Here is a 21,004-nt window from a genome sequence, read left to right on the forward strand (position 1 = left end):
AAAGTCTGGCAGTGACCCACCAGGACACGCTGAATTCAAAGCACAGGAAGTAACAAAACTGATCAATCAGGCTCTAGAGAAATTTAAAACAGAAGTAATTTCCCAGATAATCATAGAGATGACGAGCAAAATGAAAGTTGTAATTCGAGACTCTAGAACAGAAACTGAGAGGAAAATAGATGAGCTCAAGAACACGATAGAAGCCATGAATGCCCAACATAAGAAAGAATTGGAAACAATAAATGCCCAACATAAGAAAGAAATGGAATCCACAGGGCAGATTCGAGTAGATATCCAGGAGATTAAAAACTCCATGGAGAGTGCTTGCAACAGAATAAAAGAGTCCGAAGACAGAATCTCAGATATAGAAGATAAAATTGCAGTCAGTGACCGTGAAAAGAGAGGTCTCTTAAAAACAGTAGGGGATCATGAGAAATTGATCCAACAACTCTTCAATGATGCAAAGAATAACATAAGACTGATAGGAATCCAAGAAGTAGCAGGAGAAAATGCAAATGACTTAAGAAAGCTGTTCACAGAATTAATTATAGAAAACTTCCCAAACAGAAGGGAAGAATTAGACATACAGATAAGTGAGGCATGTAGGACTCAAACTAGCCATGATCAAAAAAAAAAAAAATTTACACCTAGACATATAATAATCAAGATCCCAAAAATCCAACAGAAGAACAAAATACTAAAAGCAGTAAGAGGTAAGAAACAAATCACATGCTAAGGAAAGCCCATCAGAATCATAGCAGACTTTTCAACACAAACCCTTAGGTTTAAGGAGAGCCTGGAATGAGACATTTCAAGTACTAAAAGAAAAGAACCTCCAACCTGGACTGATGTATCCTGCAAAACTCTCTTTCAAAATGGATGGGGAAATAAGATACTTCATGACAAAGAACCCCTGAGAAACTTCATGAATACCAAACCAGCACTACAAGGAATTCTAAACAATATCCTAGAAAAAGATCATGAAGGTAACAACATAGTGAAGCCTAACAGAGCAAATCAAACAGGCAAGGTAAGAAACTAAAAGGAGAAGGTGAAAAAAAATGACAATAATAAGTTAGTACATATCAGTTATAACCATCAATATCAATGGCCTCAACTCACCAATCAAGAGAAATTGACAGGCAGAATGGATTAAGAAGCAAAGTCCAATAATATGCTGTATACAAGGCACAGCTAGTGCAAAAAGAAGCCCATAGACTGAAAGTGAAAGGATGCAAAACTTCTTCATGCCACAGGAGCCCAGAAAAAAGCAGGGGTAGCAATCTTATTCGCAAAGTCAATTTCAAACATAAACTGATTGATAGAGACAAAGAAGGCCACTACATCCTTGTGAAGGGAACATTTAAAGAGGAAGAGATAACAAATAATTTATTTTTAATGTATTGAGTATGTTAGAAAGCACATATGCTCCTTTTCTCTTTTCTTCTTTTTTTCTCTTTCCTTTTTCTTTGCCTGGTGCTGGGGATTAAACTCAGCACATTGTTCCGGCTAGGCAGGTGTAGCACTACTAAGGTAAATCTCAGCCTTTACATTTCATATTTTAAAAATTTATCAACACATTAATATTTTTCTTTATATGTTGGCCTACCAAATTGATGACTTATTTTGGTTCTCATTTTCTTTTCTTTTTTATTTGAGAATTTATGGAATCTGTATATATGAGTAGTATGAAATGTATTACGGTCCATCCGTCGTTCTCCTCTCTCATCTCTGCCTTCTGCAAACTTTCTTTCTGTCACTACAGCTTGTTTGGTTGGAAATTTGTTCAGACAAATTTTGTTATGTTATCAATATATCTTTGTACCTATTTTCTGTGATAACAAATATTAATTTTTAAGTAAATTTTATCATAACTATACTTGAATAAATGGATAATAAATCATTAATATCATTCAGTATCTGGTACATACTACAAGTTCTCCAACTGCCTCAAAGATACTTGTTTTTCTCAAATCACACAAATCACAAATATTCCACACATTACTGCACTGTTTTATTATACCAAAGTGTATATTGCCTTGTATAAATATGCATTGTGTATATTTGTGGGGGGTATGTTTTTACACATATGTGTGCACTATTAAATGAGAAACCTGGTCATGGATGTGGTAAGATTTTTCACATTTGGCATATTGATAGTTTCTCTGCCAACCTTATGATTTTTCTGAATTACATGCTTGATTTAATTCATAGTCATTTGTTGGTAAGAATATTACATATGTATTGGTGTTAAATTCTATCATTATTCTTATAAAATATAATAAAAATAAGTATGGGATATAATAAAATTGAAACAGAAAAATCTGATCTTCAAAATGGGAACTCTTTTAGTTGTTTTTGGATTTCAAATATAAGTATATTTCTTTTCTGTGGGAAGTTTTGTTAGAAAATGTAAGTGATATAATCTACCAGCGTATGATATTTATCAAATTAACAAAACCAAGGAGTTTACAAATCATAAAATTTTTAGGACAGCTTCTCAACTATACTACGTAAATACATTATTTCAAAAGTATTATACTAAAAGAAAATGAGAAAGAATCTATAATTATTTTGTTTTATTTTGTTTTGTTTTGTTTTGTTTGTCATACTGAGGATTGAACTCAGGTCCTTGTACTTGCAAGGGAGGCCACCGAACCCCTGAGCTAAATCCCCAGCCTAGAACATATAATGTTTGAAGAGCATATCAAACTAATAATGTATTTGGATTATCAGTCTGTGTTGTATAAAGTTTTGTTTATTTCATAGCCTTTTTTGCTGCCATATATATGTAATTTGAAGTTTTTATTTAGTATCTTTATTTCTTGTTGTCAGGTACATTTGCAATCTTCAACAAAAATTATTTATGTCTATATTTTATTATAATAAAACATAATGAGGCCTATTATTTGCAAATGCTTCAAACTTGTATTGTGACCCAACACATAGCAAATTTTTGTCAACATTTTGTGCAAATTTAAAATAATATATAATTTTATATTTTTCAATCAGAAAATATTAATTATAGTATTCAATTTTCCAATAGCCTTACGAAAATTTCATGTAAATATTCCAACAGTTACTGAGACAAGCATATGAAACTCAATAATAGATTTTTCTATTCTTTTATATTCTCTTTCTCATATGCTTTTGGGATTTGAGCAATAAATGTTAAAATATATTATCCATATGCCCATAATGTTATTTTTGCATCCTTCCTTTATTTTCATGTTGCAGCATGGATTTTAAATCTGATCTATTTTCAATATCATTTATTCTCTCTCAGTTTATATCCGTCAGCTAATGTTATCAAGATTGCAAATATCATTTTCATTTACTATATTTTCATCAATCTAAAATTTTAACATTTTTCTCTGAAGTCTTATTTCATAGTGCACAACTGGCTAGATTTCAAGGTACCGCAAAGAGTTGAGCTTCAGCTAATATTACACAGAAAATTTATCAGATGATACCCAAGTAAGGCAAATGCCTAACTGTAGCCAATCAGGTGATTTCTGTTTTGTCTGTCTTTGATCTTTTAAAGCTTGCTGCTCACACTGCTGAGAAGAGTTCTCTGAACCTCTTATAGTTCTGAGAGCCACCTGACTCATGAACTACTTATGAAAAGAATACCCACATAGAAGAAAATATATCCCCTTGTGATATTAAAACACACACACAATTATCTCATTATACTACTTTTGATTGTCCTTCATACATAATTATAGGAAGTATTTTCATGAAAAGATAATTTCATCACAAGTTACAAAATGACTAAAGTACTATGGATGTCATACTCATTCTGATTTACCAAACTGTAAAAGTCTTTCTACCTCAGATGGATGTCTTTGACAATGTATAGCCCTCTGGATGTATAGGTGGCAAAGCTCTTCTTAGACAACTTCCTAGATTGCTTATCTTTCTGTAAACCTTCCCACTTAGAGTTTGGTATAAATTGCAGGTTTCTCTGAGCAATGAAATCCTGCATTCACAGAAAGTCACAGATGACTCACTAGATTACACTGCCAGAGACCATTTTGCTAAAAGACTCACTAGCAAGCCTCCCTTTTACATGGTGAAGAAGGTGACCATACTGCGAGAATCCATATAGCAAGAAACAATTAGGGGTATTTTAGAACAGTAGGCAGCCTTGAGTGGCTGAGAATAAGCTTGAAAATCTCAGAAAGGAACCGAAACAGCTGAAAAGAACTAAGTACTGAGGACAATACTGTGGACTTGAAACAGATTCCCAGGCCTTGAAGGAGAATGGAGCCAGGACAGCTGATCACAGTCTTGTGAAACTCTCCAAAGACCCAGCTATGCCATGCCTGTGCTTGGGTGTCTGACTATAGAAAATGTGTGATAATCAATGTTTTGTTGTCAGTGAGTAATTTTGTGCATATTAGCATACAGCAGAGAAGATTGATTCACATTTCCTTCTGGACTCACCTGTTCAGTGTGCTGCAACCAAACCAGACTTCTTCCAGTACTTCTGTGCTTTTTGAAATGGTTATTATAGCACATTGAGCCTCATATCCTTATCTTAAGCTTTCTCTACACCTCACTTCCAGAACCCATTAATATATACACTTCCCTAGGCTGGGGATTTAGCTCAGTGGTTCTGCTGCCTGCCTCACAAGCACAAGGACCTCAGTTTGATCCCCAGTATAAACACACACACACACACACACACACACACACACACACACTTCCCCTTGTCAACACTAAGCCCTTTTTAGTAGCAGTGCCCCTCTTGTTATTGATGTGTCAGTCCTGTGGGTATCCCAAAGTACACTACCAGGTCTTTTTCCTGGTAGAATCTCCAAGCTATGTTAAGACAAAAAAGCTCAGTTTCCTCTCGTTTAATTCAGAGCTGTACCTAAAACATTTGATACAGTTTCATTGGCATGGTGAATGGATCCTGCATAAATAAGTCCATTGTCTCTGAATTACATGTGGAATATAGAGAAGATTTACTTTCTGCAATTCTAAAAATATCTACTTGGTCCTTAAAGTAAAGCTTTTTAAAATTATCTTCACTGAGTTCAAACATGACACTGGGGGATTTGGAGGATTATACCTCAGTATAATAGAAATAAATCTGCTTATGTTTCTTATATTCAAAGACTGGAAGAAAACAATCAACTTACCTGGCCAGGCTTAGAATTTTCACACACAACAATATCATATTCCCTGGCAAGTTCGGGTGGATTGTCATTGACATCCAGAACTCTAATACCCACTGTGACATGGCTCAGCAAACCAGGGTTGTCTGCAAAACACGTAGGGATGTATTTAGTGTTTCCATGCACACTCACAGGTTGGGATTACAACAAATCTTCTTAATACTGTAGCTTGTCACTAACTCCATATGCAGTGGCAGGACTTTTGGCAAAAGACAACTTCATGAATGCAATTTTTGCTAGAGCTCATTAACTTAGGGAAAAATGAAAAATGAACCCCCAGGCCTGACAGGAATGCTAAAATGATTATTTTTCATATTGAGGAGATTACATGCTACTCAGGAACTGGAGAAGGTGAAAGTTGTCAAAACTCATTGTGTGTTGTCAGAGTTTAAGAGACGGACCATTGATTTCATCATTAATCTAAGAAAAGCACAATCACACAATCTTTAAAAAGTTCAAGGTCTCTGATATAAATAATCCCAGAACCTAAAAAGTAATACACTCTCCACAACTTATCATTTTCTTCTTGTAAGGCAATATATGCAGTGTGGGATGTTAAGTCACAGTTGGGGAAAATATGAATAATTTAAGTTAGAATTTAACATGGGATTTACATATCATTGTTAGATTCCAAAATGTTACATTCAATATCTTAAAATATCTTAAACGTACTACATTGCGGTAAGTTTACCTATTAAATGATGTAAGGAAAAGGCTAGTGTTTAGTTTATTTTTATATTCCAAAGCTAAAGATTCAAAATTCATAACAAGAAATTTATCTTTCACTAAATTTTTTCCTCACTCTCTAGACATACAGTAGTTCTATTTGTCTTTTTTATCACTGATGTATTTGCCAATTTCTTTTAAAAAGCAAAAATTTAAATTATAATAAACTAACACATTAAGAAGCGAGACTAGATTAAAGACATAAAATATACAGAGGTTTATCAAAGACAGTATGAAATAGTAAAGCTAGCCTTTTTTTTGGGAAAGGAGGTATAAATATTTATTCAGAAGATATTAATGGTAAGATAAAATCCCATAGATGTACTCAAAAGAGAATGACTATCTAAATAGTATCATCAAATGCTTTAGAAAATAAATTGTAGGAAGCAAATTTTCCAAGGTCTAAGTGGTTTTATTAAAGTTAAGGAGACAACTAATTTCAGTCTTGTGCACATTTTCTTGTAGAAAACAGATGAAGGAGGAAATGTTCCACACCTTATGCTCTGTAACTTGTGGGTGTCTGATACTATTTACATAAAATCTTGCTGAGAGAAATTAGATATCAGTGGAAAAGCAAACACGAGTGTAAGCTTACCTCACTTATGTACTAAACAGTTATTTTGGTGGAAAAAACTTGAAGATTATTTGTATATTCAGCAATGAGAGAAAGAAGAAAAGAAAAAAATGAAAGGTGGGAACAAGGAGAGCAAGAAGAGAAATGTTTTTTACTTCAAGAAATTTATCCAAAATCTACTAGATTAAAATCATAAAATTGTATACACTAAAACTCAACAAAATAAGAAAAACAAAAAGGAAAATGTAATATCCATATATTCTAAAAATATAAAACAACAAATCACATACATCATACAGTACAAAACTCACAGTTAATGAGCAGAAAGTAAAGAACTCTAAAAATTAATCTAATAATATGAAAGATTTATAGACAGATCACGTTTTTTGAACTTTAATAAAGAAACTATAATGAAATTAAGAGCTCTATTATGTGGCTATGGTACAATGTCATAAATAAGCCTGACCTCTTCAGATGGATTTTTATATTCAATAAAATTAATAGGACTCAAGATAGAGTTATTAGTAGAAATTGAAGTGTTTATAAACACTGGGCCTATTGAGATTTGTGAGAAAAATGCAAAAAAGGAAAATTGCCCTATGATTTGTGATGTCATTACATTCTATTAGAACATGATCCACTGGATAATGACACAGGGATAAAGAGAAAACAAAACTCAGACCCACCATATATAGAAAGTCAATTTATAATACGATACCACTGCAGAATAATTGGAGTTAAAGAGTTTATCAGTAAGCGGTTTTAGAACAGCTGGTTATACACATGATAAAGATAACATAAAACACTTTAAAATAGTTTGATACATAAAAATATGCTTATAATATTTTAAGAAAATACTTTCACATATGAATTTAAGTAATAAAAGATCTCAAACCCAAAATGCAACAATCGTGAAAAAAGAATTGATAAATTTAATTGCATTAAAACAACCTTTTTTCAATTTCTCTAAATATTTTACAAAATAAGAGAAAAAGGGTCACAAAATAGGGGAAGATATTTGCAGCATTTGTGACTGATCCAGAAATCAAATTTGTTGTATATAGTAAAAATGCATTGAAGACAGCAAACTATACAGGAAGACAAATGTATACATATATTATTTTTGTACCGGGCATCAAAGTCAGGACCTTGCACTTACAAGTCAGGCAGAGGAACCACTGAGCTAAATACCTGACCCATAAGGACAGATAATTAATGATAAATATTTATCAGGAGAACTTATAAGAATGCCAAATAAATGCATGAAATATATTCAATGTTATTGGCATTTAGAGAAATGTGGGGTTAATTGACTTATCTTTTAATATAAACCTGGATGACATAGTACTATAAAGTTTGGCAAAATTTATCTATGGGCAAGTGTGTGTATAGATCAAGGGAAAAGTCTATAAGTTAAAAACACATCATGCAGTAACTTTTCAGTTGTATAACCAGAAATTAACAATGGACATTAGCAATGTCATATAGCCAACAATTTTTTTGGATAGACTGTCATAAAATTCTCAAATATATATAATACCAGCAAAATTAGAAACAATGACACTAACAATAAAATACCATTGCATTCAAACAACAGGTGGCCACAATAACTGCCATGATTTTATATCATAAAAATGACTAAAACCATAATCAATTTGCATGACAATGTCAGAAACAGCATTTGGACTAAAATATTTTTCAGAAATAAATTATAAGACTCTATCCAAACAAGGTAAAATTGAAAAAAGCTTAAATACAAAAATATGCAGTGCAAGTAAAGTTTCTGTAGGATATAGTTCTTAATAACATTGCAATTCTTGAGTAGAGAGGTGTGTTAAAGTGTTTCCATCATTGTACTATCTTTTTGGTTGATATTGGATATTATATTATAATATGTAGAAAAAAGCTATAAAACATCTTTAATGCATTCTGTTAATTGCTTCAGATATAGTTCAAAATATTACCATGATTAATATCTGATTGCGTGTATAGTATGAAAGATTCAAAACTTGCATTAAATAGGTTTATATTAGAAAGATAAAATTAGTATATATGCTAAATTAAAAAATTAAGTACTGTACTGAATACTTGCTTATTTTAAATTATTAAAATGCAGTGCCATTATTTTGTCTAAAAGTTTATATTGATCACCACTGTATCATTTTATTATATATTTCAAATTAATAGGGACTTTCTTCTGAAATTTTACACTACCATTCATAAAATATTGATATTTAGATTATATGACTTGTTGTGTTATTGTTCTTTCCTGTAGTGGGAATGAAAGCTGAAACTCCAATATGCTACCTCCCCAGCACCATTTTGAATATATATTGAGTCTCTGTAATTCATGAAGAAATACAGACTGGAGTCAAATTTGTGATTTTCCTGCTTCAGCTTCCAGTGGGCTGGGATTACAGGCAGGTGCTCCATGCCCAGTTCCTAATACTTACTTTGGTAAAGCTAGGGTTATTATGCCCTTCTCTTTTCTTATTATTGTCACAAATAAATATGATTTTTATTCTCTACATTATATTTATTCATTTTATATATTCCTGTGGCTTTTAGATTTTAAAAGTAAATGAAAATCTCCTCTCACTATATACAGCAAGAGTCATTCCATTACCCCTAATTATTGTTATTGGAAAACATTATTTTTTTTGTAGTACAATTCATCTTTATTTCTTTCTGGAGTAGACAGTACTAGAAGTAACCTTAGAGATGTTAGAAAACATTTTTTTTTATATATAAATGGAATCTGGACAGACTACATCATGATGAAAGCTGGTTACAAGAACAAATGATTGTTTGAAGTCAACTCTTACTCCCATACCCTAGGTGTCTCGTTTATGTCATTTTCCGGGCCTGCAATGTCCTTATATTCATCCCACCAGAAGCAAACAAAGTTAATCCTCCTAGATAGAAGTGTGCTTATTCCATTTTGATTGCATTTTATTTGTATCTCCACTTTTCAATCACGAGTCCATGATTTGATGATTGAAAACACAGCACTGAGGATGAAACAAATACTATTTTATTTTGTAGACCTACCCTTCTTTATTCTATGGGAAAAGAAAGGCAGCGCGACCTTACTGAGGATGTGACTCATCAAATCATACAGGCACTGCCAGGGAAAACTTCAGGAGAATCTGGTGAGCAGTAAGGAAAATGGTAGAATGAGCTAAACATACTGGTGCAAAATGAATAACTGCTCTTAGAAGTAGGATAATGTATAAAGTTGTAGCTTAATTTCAGATACTTAGAGCTGAAAAACCACTGTTGCGCTCTACTGACCCACCTGTAGTCTACCTGCATGGAATTTGGTATATTCTTTCAATCATATTGGATAATTCTTTATCTGTGAATTGAGAAGTTCCTCTGGGTGTTTGTGTATTATTTTCCAGGCCCTTTACGTTAAATATTTTACCCTTCGAATGTCAACAGCTTTACCTAAAACCCATAAGCATATTTGTATTACATTTTTCTAAGACTCAAATTGAATTTTTCTAAACTCCCTCTCTCTCTCTCTTTTTTTAATTACCGGGGATCAAACTCGGGACCTTGCTCTTGGGAGGCAGGTGGCAGAACCACTGAGGCAAATCCCCAGCACTAAACTCTTAATATAATATTTCTGTTATTATTTTTATTTTCATGCCTCATTTCTAGTAATCAGTTTTCATATTTTGGATGACGTAGCAAATAAATTAAACTGAAATCAGAAAAATTTAAATATAGATATTTCTAGGATTCTTCAAAAGCAAACTTTTCAGCTGTTTCTTACTTTTATGTTTTATTAACCTGTAAGCCTGGGTTATGTGTATTATGTCTTACTAAGTTTCATTTTTGAGACATAGCAAAGCTTTCAGGCAGATTTTACAAGAAGAGGCATGGCAGATATTAGAATATATTTTTAATCTTTTCTGAACATTGAAAGAAAAAAAATGAAGACAAAATATATGTCCTGCTATCCACTCCACGTGTATAATTTGTGGCACAAACTCACTCTACTATGATAAGAGACCCACGGTCTCTACAGCACCTGTGCGTTACTGCACATTAGTGGATTGTGTCCATGGAGTCCCGGAGGCAGTGAAGGTGAGGTTCCACCCGCTTCATGTGGGCTATTGTAAGAATTTTCTCTAAACTAGGTAAAAATCAGTTTCATCGGATGAGTACTTACGAAAAGTCTCATATGAGCACTCTATGCATAGAGGTTTAGAGAAATGGAACAATTAAATAGTCCACCTGGCTGGATTTCTAATGTAAACATTAAATGAACAAAACGAATTTAGGACATGCAAAATTCATTTACTTAAAAATTATGACTGAAAGGGCAGGGGATTTAGCTCAGCGGTTCGGTGGCCTGCCTTGCAAGCACAAGGACCCGAGTTCAATCCCCGGTACCAAAAAACAAAACAAAACAAAACAAAAAACCTAAAAGGTTCAATTCACATTGCCTCAAAGCAATTGCTATTAAATATGTACCTACTTTCAGCAATCTAAATCTTGTTCATTAATACAGATTTAGTAGGAAATTTGGTAGGTTCTTATGTAACAATTTACATTATAATGTAGGTGTTAAATATAGTCAGGTTTATAAATAGAATAAACTACATTTTCTTCCATGATATATATTACTTTTCTCAAAATATGGCTTTAATTATTTTATTTTTGAAAATCTATTTAAAAAGAAAAGTCCTACTGTTATAATAGTAATTTGAGTGAATATTAATTTTAAAAGTCATATTTAGTGTAGGAGAATGTTTATAAAGTCCCGAGAGTACAAAGAATGATTTATAAAAAGTTATAAAGTATACATTTTGGCCTATTTTTCTTTATTTATATAAAAGCATTTCATTATAGATTAATCAGAAACTAAATAAAAGACTCCTCAGTCTTTTGAATAGTCTCTGTGGGCCAGTCTTTTTTGAAATGTTAGATTTTTTAAAAGAAATATGCTTGTATCATTTCTTTAAATAGATATATAAAAATAAGTTTTGCACATATGTACCCAAATAAACTGATTTTTCAGTCAATGTTTTTGATTGTTTTCAAAATAAAATAGTTTTGCTATTTTTGCTTGTAGTTTTAAATTTCATATACAAAACTATATTTAATTTTAAGCAAGAAAGCTGAAATATAAAAATAAATAATAGATATACCTTACTAGTATGACTAAGTTATTTAATAAATATTTCATGATTGCATTATCACTACCACAATGTACACTTTAGTGCCACTAAGTTTTCCATTTCTCTCCTTTCTTATCTGTAGATCCTACTTAAGATTTAATTGAGAGATCAAATATTATTTCCAAAATAATGCATTAAACTCAGCAATTATGATGACTATGATATCCAATAGATTACTCCAAAAGCAGTTCTTTACTGTAGGTCAATAAAAATGTTAAATAAATTCTATAAATTTTATGATAGAAAATTACATCAAACATTTAAATCATTCTTTTCATAGTAGTGAAACCTAACATCTATGTAGAAGCAAACATCTGTCAAATAGGAGAACATTATAAAACATTTAGAAAGGCATCACCTTTAATTCTTTCCATATATAGTGTTTGCCCATTTTTGTGTTAGTTTCCAATATGCAGTCGTCTCGCAGACCCCATATTACAATGGATTCCTTAAAGTGAATTTTCTTAGAGACATTGTTTTGGCCCTGTTTCCCATAAATCCACTCACAATTTCTTGTAAGTCTCCAATATTATTACTGGAGAGTATTAATCTGAAGCAATGTGTATATGTACCAGTTGCCTATGATGAATGCTTTTATTATATATGCCAAACAACAGTAAAAATGAGAAAAGGAGAAATTTAAACTATCCTTTTGATCTTAGCAATAACCTTAGGAATAGTCTTTATTATGGAAATCAGAATGTTGTCAAAGCAAGTCTCTATTTGAAATTGCTTTGGATAGATGTAAATATTTGTATTGATTATAAATTAAATTGAATGATATATATGTGAAAATGTTACAGTTGGTGCATCATTCTCATATGGGAATCCAAAAGTAATATTCATTTTGTGATAGTTTAAATAATTTAAATTTCAACATTTATTTTTTATCAGTATACTTTTTCATAAACAAGCATAATGAAGATTTTTAACTTTTATCTAGTTTTAATAAAATTTATCTTGTTTATGCTATTCTTCAAACATATTTACAGCAATAATTTTATGCTGCCGAAAATTATACTAGCAGAATGGATCATACGTTTATATTATTTTCAATTGAGGGGATAAGTAATACAAAATCAATACAATTTTTCTTATTATACACAAACAACATTAAGAATGTAATTTTGTTATTTAAAAGCAGACTAATGTGGGGAAATATTTAGACCTGCAATGCTGTATATGTTTTAAGTATTTGTATTAAAACATTTGAATGCAGAGCTATTTACTAACTTCCAACTTATTGATGGAGGTAAAGCTCATGTCTTATTTATTACAGTGTATTTGCAGTTACTTTGTGATAACGTCATCATTCTTGTGAGAGTCACATGCACAGGATCATCTGTGAAGACCAAATTTGTTTTATTCCCAGTCAAGGAAGAACATGAGGGCACTTTGAAAACAGATTAAGTATAGCAGCCTTTCTTATTTGTGTGAGATTTCCTGGGATTTTATAATTGTCAATTTTTTATTCTCAATTGCAGCATATTTCTAGCAAATCACATTATCATATTTTAGGGAAATTTTCAAGGTAGATGGCATCAACCTTATTTCCATTATGTGCATATACATCATTCTTTTCTATGAGTTAAATTAATTACCGATTTTCAATAACAAATTTAAAAGGCCTAGAAATAGGATGCAAGAAACAAAAGTTCTGATTTAAAGAAAAAACAATTGGGCCTGAGATTTAGCTCAGTGGTGCCGCTGCCTGCCTGCAAGCGCAATGAGAGTTCGATTCCCAGTGGTACAGGGGGTGGGCGGTGGGGAGAAAAAGCAAGGAACACCAGACTAGCCTTCCAGCATAAACCACTATAAAACTGAAAAAATATAGAAATGTGAAGGTATTGTTCAGACACTGGAAAGTGGAGAATGCACATCTAAACTGGGATCTTAGGAGAGGTAAACACACGACCCAAGCCCCGTCCCTCCGGGAGCTTGAGTAATGCATCTATCAAGACCAAGAAGGTGTATTGCCGAAGGCACGGCTGCTTGATTAACATTTAAAATAAAGGAGTGCACAGATTCTTACAGCTGAGTTACAAAACTCACTATGTGTTGAAACTGTTAGAATTTAAAGTGCATTTAATACACCTAAGCCATGGAAGGTTTTTATTGCTTATAAACACAATCCGAAATAGAGCACCTGTCACTTTTCTCCCATGATTGCTTGACTGAGTGGGAGCCAAAACCTGTTGCTACTACCCTGAAATTGTTAGGTTGGTAATAAATCAAAATCCAAAGCACAATTTTTACTGAAAATTTCATTTTTATACCATCTGAAAGTAAAAACAAAAAAAGTTGAATCACTATAATTTGGGCCCATCTGTTATTCATTACATACATATACCACGCATATGTGAGTGCACGCACACACACACACACGCACACACACACACACACACACACAGCTGTTTGAATAACTCTTAAAAAGCTTAATGTAACTTTTTTGTTTACTCAAAAGATATTCTTTAAAAAACCCTGACAAATTAAGATTTTATGATTTCTTAACCTAGAAAATGCATGTACCTAAACCTCAGAACTAAAAAGACTGATGTCATAGAAGTGGAAAATGTAAGACTCGTTACCAGGGATAGGATTCAGGAGGGGAAGAGATGGGAAAAATTGGCCAGGGGGGAGAAGACTTTTCAGTGTCCTATCCATACTAGGATGTTGAGTAGCTAAAGTTGATGTGTATATCAAGATAGCTAGGAAAGAGTTTATAAAATGTTCTCAGTACAAACCAATAATAAATATTTGAGTTGGTAGACATGCTAATTACACTGATTTGATCAAGACAAAATATGTGTGTGTGTATTTCAAAAACATCTCACTGTACCCCATAACCTATTATAATTATTATGGGCAATACTATAAAAATAACTGAAGCTTAAGCCTAAAGTTACAAATAAAAAACATAAATATCTTACAAAAGCTGCTAAGAGAAAACATAAGCAATCCTGAATAAACAAACAATTACTCATCAGAAAATGAAACATGACCTTTTTAATTTAAAAAAAAATTTAAAATGCTTGCCATTAAAATATAAAGCAACCAAAAGAAAAAGCTTCCAAATAGGACATCACAAGACTCCTGCCTAGAACATAAAACTAGTTCTTAAAAGTATATAGTTATGAGAATCAACACAAAAAAATATACTGGATCACAAAAGAATGTGTACATAGGACCAATGAGGATGTGAAAATATCTTCGAACTCTTTCTTCATTAGTCAGACATAAATTAAAGCTGCAGTACAATTATACTATATACTCAAACATGAATGGTTACAATTAAAGGGATTATAAATACCAAAGGATATTTAGCAAAACAAAAATTCACAATTTGTGAAATATTATAACTAAATTGTAATGTTTGTTTTCTATAATATTATGCATGCATTTATTCTATAAGTAGAACATTTCACTCTAGTTTTATACACAGCCAGAAAAATGAAATCGTACACTCATATAAACACTTTCATATAAGTATTTGTAGTAGATTTATAAATAATAGAGTCAAATCAGAAACAAATCAGATCTCCATCAGCAAGAAAATATTTAAGTATATTGTACGTACTCATACAATTGAATATTATTAATAAATAATTTATAAAATTCACTTTATAAAGAATAGGGCTGAATCTGAAAATATTATGTCGCTCAATACTAGCTTCGAATGTATATATTGCATATCTTATAAATTTTATATGGTGTTCCAAAGTGGGAAATACTCTGGCGAAATCACAACATTGATGGCGCGAGGTGTAAAAGAGATAAGCTCTGAATGAGAAAGTCTTTCTAAATTTGTAGAAATCTCCTACTTTCATAGACCTATAGTTACATGAACAAAACTTACTAAATTTGCATTAGTTCAGTATCAGTGTTTTCCAGTTACAAAGAAATCACAAGACCATTGGAATGCTCCCATATTTTGGAGGGGAGTCACTAAATTGTGGGCATACAAAAGTTGGGTGAACCCATTTTTACACACAACAAACAGAAACTAGAGTTTGAGTTAAGTGGATATATTTTCATTGTGAAGTATTTCAGTTGTAAAATTATCTTCTACATGGCTGTGTAGAGATAAGAATATTTGTTATATATAATAATTTAGTAAAATATAGTCAAGCATTTTTCTGTATGCTACTCTTTTGTGTTTTACAAAATGTATTTTATCTTGATGTTGTAGCAAGTAATGATTAATACTTGATTAGCATATAATTCAGTCAGGTTTGAGTGGTAATAAAAAATTACCTTTATTATGTCATTATTTGATGACACTGTGTTAATAGATTTCATTCATTCTTTATTATAACCCTATGTTAAGGATGAGGAATCCTGTGTTTTTTTAGCTCAAAAATTATCCAAGTTGGAATTCCTTACAATGAACTGAAGCCAGTCTTATACAAAGATCATCTTACCCTAGATATTACATTTAAGTAGTATGCATTACTGTCCTACTAGGATAATCTGAATATTTTTGATAATATAATGATGATTGTTACATTGAAGTAAATATCTTTGATGAACATATAAAGAAAAATAGAAAGTGCATATAATGAATACAATACAAGTAACAGTATTGTCTACATTTATTTTAAAAAGTTTAAAAATGTGTTCAGATACATATAAAATATTCGATTTTATTTTCTGCAATGCTTAAATTCTACTGATTTGAATTACATGAAAGTTAATCTTTTTATTAGTATGTTCATGAACTCTTAATATCCACATTGTAGAGCCTGATATTTTGCAAAAATGAAACTTTTTGGACAGTTTTAAATCACACATTTGACAAAATAATATCTAAGCAAATCATTGATTACAATTGTGTATTTATTAACAACATATGCTTAACAGTTTTCCTCAGGAGTACATTCTAAAATACCTTCTACAATGTAGTATTATATATTCTAGATGTGTTCATTCAGGTGTGTGTACCTAGAATTATACTTTACATTTTATGTATTGGACTATATTTCAGAAATACAGTATTCAAAATGTTCGTGAAACCAAATTAATTAAATACTGAAAATGTCCCAAAAAGTCATTGAGAGTTGAATGTGTCAATTGTCTAAATAATTTAATATCACATATAAAAATTAATGAACTTCAGTTGATTCTTTTGAATAAACAAGCTCGTAATTTTTCTACAGTATGATGTTAAGGCTGTGATATTACAATGAGTAACCTGCAAATAAGTTAACATGTAATGTGAACATCAAAAGACTGAATGTATTAAATATTGTAAGCATCTTACCAAACTCTTCTTCCTTTTGTAGAGTGCAAGAAATTTAAATGGAATTGACTGAAAGTGAAGATTAAAAAATGGGCATGATGATACCACACCAAAGTCAATAACTCCATACTTTTTGTCATAAACATCAGTTCAGGAACACACACATCTCATGCATAAATGAAAGTTTTAAAGGCAGTGAACAACAATCACATCTAAATGATTTAATAACTGCATGTGTTTTACTGGCCCTCTGGAGTAACAATCTGTAGCTATCACTGTCAAGTTCAGTAGTCACTTCCCAAATGTCACAGTGTTTCCATCCTGTCATTCCTGTCATTGTAAGAGACCTCTTCCAGGTAATAGAGCTGGCCTATTTAAACTGTAGAACAGTGCAGAAGTACCAACAGGCTGTTTCTGAGGATTGGTCATTAGGAAGACAGTCACCTTCACCTTGCTCACTCTTGGGTGATTCCCTGTGTCATCAGCCATGATGACAACACCCTCAAGTTTCCTGGGAGGAAACCCGTTAGTTGTTGAACTGAATTACTCTGCCAACAGCCAAGACAAACTTTGCTGGTGCATGAGACATTTGCAGTTTGTGTCCTGGAGGCCCAGTCACATTTTAAAACGATTGCGGGCCAAACGTAAATCATGGATTACTCAGAATATGAATCATCCACTTTAGCTTTTGCTTATTACAGACACACAGGAGCTGCACTGGGTAATATCGCTTATTGACATTTTGAATGACTATATTTTGGAATACATTTTAGCATAACAATATGTAAACAATATATTGAGACAGTAAGGGGAAAAATATAAGAAGTTGAAAAGGTGGAAATGAAGTGTTTGTAAAGGGGGAGGGGAGGAGGGATGAAGGGAGGGCAGGGACAAGGGGAAAAAATGAGAACCAAGACCTGTCATGTAAAGGTACAAGATCCCAATAATGAACTGTACTGTATACCTAAAATGTACCAATAATCTCAATGAGGAAAAAAAATATATATATATATATTGAGATATGTGCTCTACCACTGAGCTACAAAATGAAGTGTTTAAAGGGGGAGGGGAGGAGGGATGAAGGGAGGGCAGGGACAAGGGGAAAAAATGAGAACCAAGACCTGTCATGTAAAGGTACAAGATCCCAATAATGAACTGTACTGTATACCTAAAATGTACCAATAATCTCAATGAGGAAAAAAAAAATATATATATATATTGAGATATGTGCTCTACCACTGAGCTACAATCCCAGCTTTTATTTTAATATTTTTGACTGCTACCAAAATCAATGCAAATTTTTTTCTGTGCTATTCCTTTGGTGTGCTAAGAAAAATGTGCTGCTTAAGATCTCTTTGTACTGTATACCTAAAATGTACCAATAATCTCAATGAGGAAAAAAAAAATATATATATATATTGAGATATGTGCTCTACCACTGAGCTACAATCCCAGCTTTTATTTTAATATTTTTGACTGCTACCAAAATCAATGCAAATTTTTTTCTGTGCTATTCCTTTGGTGTGCTAAGAAAAATGTGCTGCTTAAGATCTCTTTGAAAATCTACATATTGAAATCTCATAGCAACAACAACAGTTAATATGTAGATGTGAAGTTAAAGATGCAGTAATAGATTTCAATATTTTAGATATACATGCTTAAAATAATTTCTGATTAAAGACAGTAGGAAATACTTATAGATCCATAAATGTAATTTTCATCAGGTGAAGTTAGCTATTCGTTTAAACTTGAAATATGTAGTCTAGACTTTGAATATATTTGAAGTTCAGGGGAAAAAACAGTCAATGTATATACTGGATAATAATTTTGTTTTTGGACTCAGTTATGTATAGAATAGGCATACAAGGTGTGATCAATAAACCTCCAAGATATTCCCAGTACTTTTAAGCATAATTACTCAATCATTCTTACTGTTTTCTGCAACACTTCTGGAATTCTATTTCATGAGTATCTTCATATTTTCATGGCTTCCTGGATGTTTTAAATCAATTTAAAGTGTTTACCTCTCATGGTTATTTTGACTTTGGGGAAGAGTCAGAGAATCCCATTTTGCCAGATCCCATGAAAAAAGTGGATGACTCAACATTGCAATATTTTTTTCACAGAAATTGATGTAAATATTTGAGCAGAGTTGAGTGAACAAAAAATATAATGGATGATTAAATTTTAAAAATTACAGCAAAATATGTTGCCATTAATTTTCCTCAGTACTCAAAATACTCCCTATCATTTTAACACACTTATCCTTTCTTGAAAATGTGCCTTTTAGTGAAATAGGAAATTTAAAAAAATATATACATTAATTATATCCTTAGATCACTCATTGTAAGAGAAAAATTGAATTTTTGAGCTGAGTTCATGCAATTGTTTACTTTGTTTCTATGGTGATAGTAAAGACTTTCTGCCTCACCCAAAATATAAGCAAACTAGCATCTTCGTGACTTCTGCTTCTCTGAGAGTACATTCGTCATGGAAGGAATAAATCCCAGAGTCCTATTTTCAGTTAGATCAGTTGATCTAAACTCTCACATTTAAAGCATGGAACATGACAAAATAGAATATTTCAAATAAAAAGGGAAAGCTGTAATGTAATGCTTACTGAGTTATGAAGAAAAATGAATTTATTGAACAGGCAATTTAGACAGGAAAATTTAAGGAATATACAGTGTACTTAACATAATTTTGTTAACCAAGTTCTGTGTGATCAGAAATGGAGTATTTGAGAATAATGTGAAGAAGAAAGATTAGGTAGCACTGATTCCTCAACCAGAATTGTTAGAAGCCTATTAGGGCTGAAAAAATAGCACATTAAAATGTGGTACTGCTAGACTTAACTCATGCAAAAAGAGAGGTTGTAGAAAGGAAGAAGCTGTAAAATATGTTTTAGAAGTCAAAAAAGATTTCACAGATGATGTGGATATTTGAAATATTTCTTAAAAATAAATATTTTAAAATTTTAATTGAGTTTATTGGTACATTTTAGGTATACAGTACAGTTACATTCATTACTGGGATTTTGTACCTTTTTTTGAAAAAATAAATGATTTTTAAAGCAGAACAACTTTGAAAAGGCCACTGATAGCTGAAAAGATTATAAATTATTTTTTAAAATATGGCCTATTTAGGTATTATACCTAAAATATGACACATGTTATTTTTGAAAAGAATAACCTGAGAGCAGAGCAGTCTAAATTTGCAATCCATGTATGTGTGTGATGTGCATGCATGTTTGCGTACATGGGATTATAGCTAAATGGAGCTGTGATAGAAATCAAATTGTCATTGTAAGCAAGTTTTCTTAGCACTGTGTTCACATGAGCATCACATATGGCAATGGCCCTTTGGTATTCGCGCACATGAGAATCACATTACTGGCTTGAAAACATCGAAGTTTCCGTTTCACAGCCATAGTATCCAACTCCACAGACAAACACTGATATGCAATTACTGTTATTTTCTTGGAAAAGGCAGACTGACACAGGAACACAGGGACATTTAGCATCAGAACAGGATATTCAGGACCTTACTTCAACCTTCATCTCCAGACTGAACCCACACGTTATCCTTTCTGTCAAGCATTTGATGATCCCCTTAGAGACAGAAACATCAAGTTCCATGTTTCTTTTGCCCCTAAAAGGAGCCTATTGTCATAATACATTTCTCCAATGCAAAGATCTGCTTCTTTTTATTTTTTCATTAGATTCTTAAATTCTTCCCAAGTGAAGTAAGGTCTTGAACATACTCAGTGCCTAAAATATCACTGTCCTGCAAGTTTTGTTTATTAATACATTTGGAGTGAGTTAATGAGTGAGTAATTTAGGATAGAGACTTTACAACATGTCAGATCGAACTGCCAGAAGGGTAGCTAAGGAAATAGAAAACAACTTCGGAGGAAAGGAATGACTGACGTGGTAGCATATCGTGAGAAATCAGGGGAGGATAGGAAAGAAGTGCTGATTGAATTAGGCTTTTAGGCAGTCAGTGGCATCCACAATGGCAGGATCTAAAGATCACTAGGGATAAAAATACGCATCAAACTAGAGTTCACAGAAGGAGAATTAAATCA

General features: G+C 32.1%; 1 protein-coding gene across 6 annotated transcripts in view; it reads right to left on the reverse strand.

Annotated features, from left to right (window-relative positions):
* The window catches only part of Cdh18 (cadherin 18), an 883,722-nt gene that overhangs the window by 41,323 nt on the left and 821,395 nt on the right, over window positions 1-21,004 (reverse strand). For all 6 annotated transcript variants that reach the window (XM_033757792.1, XM_033757776.1, XM_010609461.2 and 3 more), the window contains one exon: window positions 5,151-5,272. In XM_033757792.1, coding sequence (XP_033613683.1) covers window positions 5,151-5,272 — 122 coding nt within the window. The remainder of the gene's footprint in view (window positions 1-5,150; window positions 5,273-21,004) is intronic.

Source organism: Fukomys damarensis, unplaced genomic scaffold (genome assembly GCF_012274545.1).
Source record: "Fukomys damarensis isolate Sample0158 unplaced genomic scaffold, DMR_v1.0_HiC HiC_scaffold_1, whole genome shotgun sequence".
In the NCBI taxonomy this organism is placed as follows: domain Eukaryota; kingdom Metazoa; phylum Chordata; class Mammalia; order Rodentia; family Bathyergidae; genus Fukomys; species Fukomys damarensis.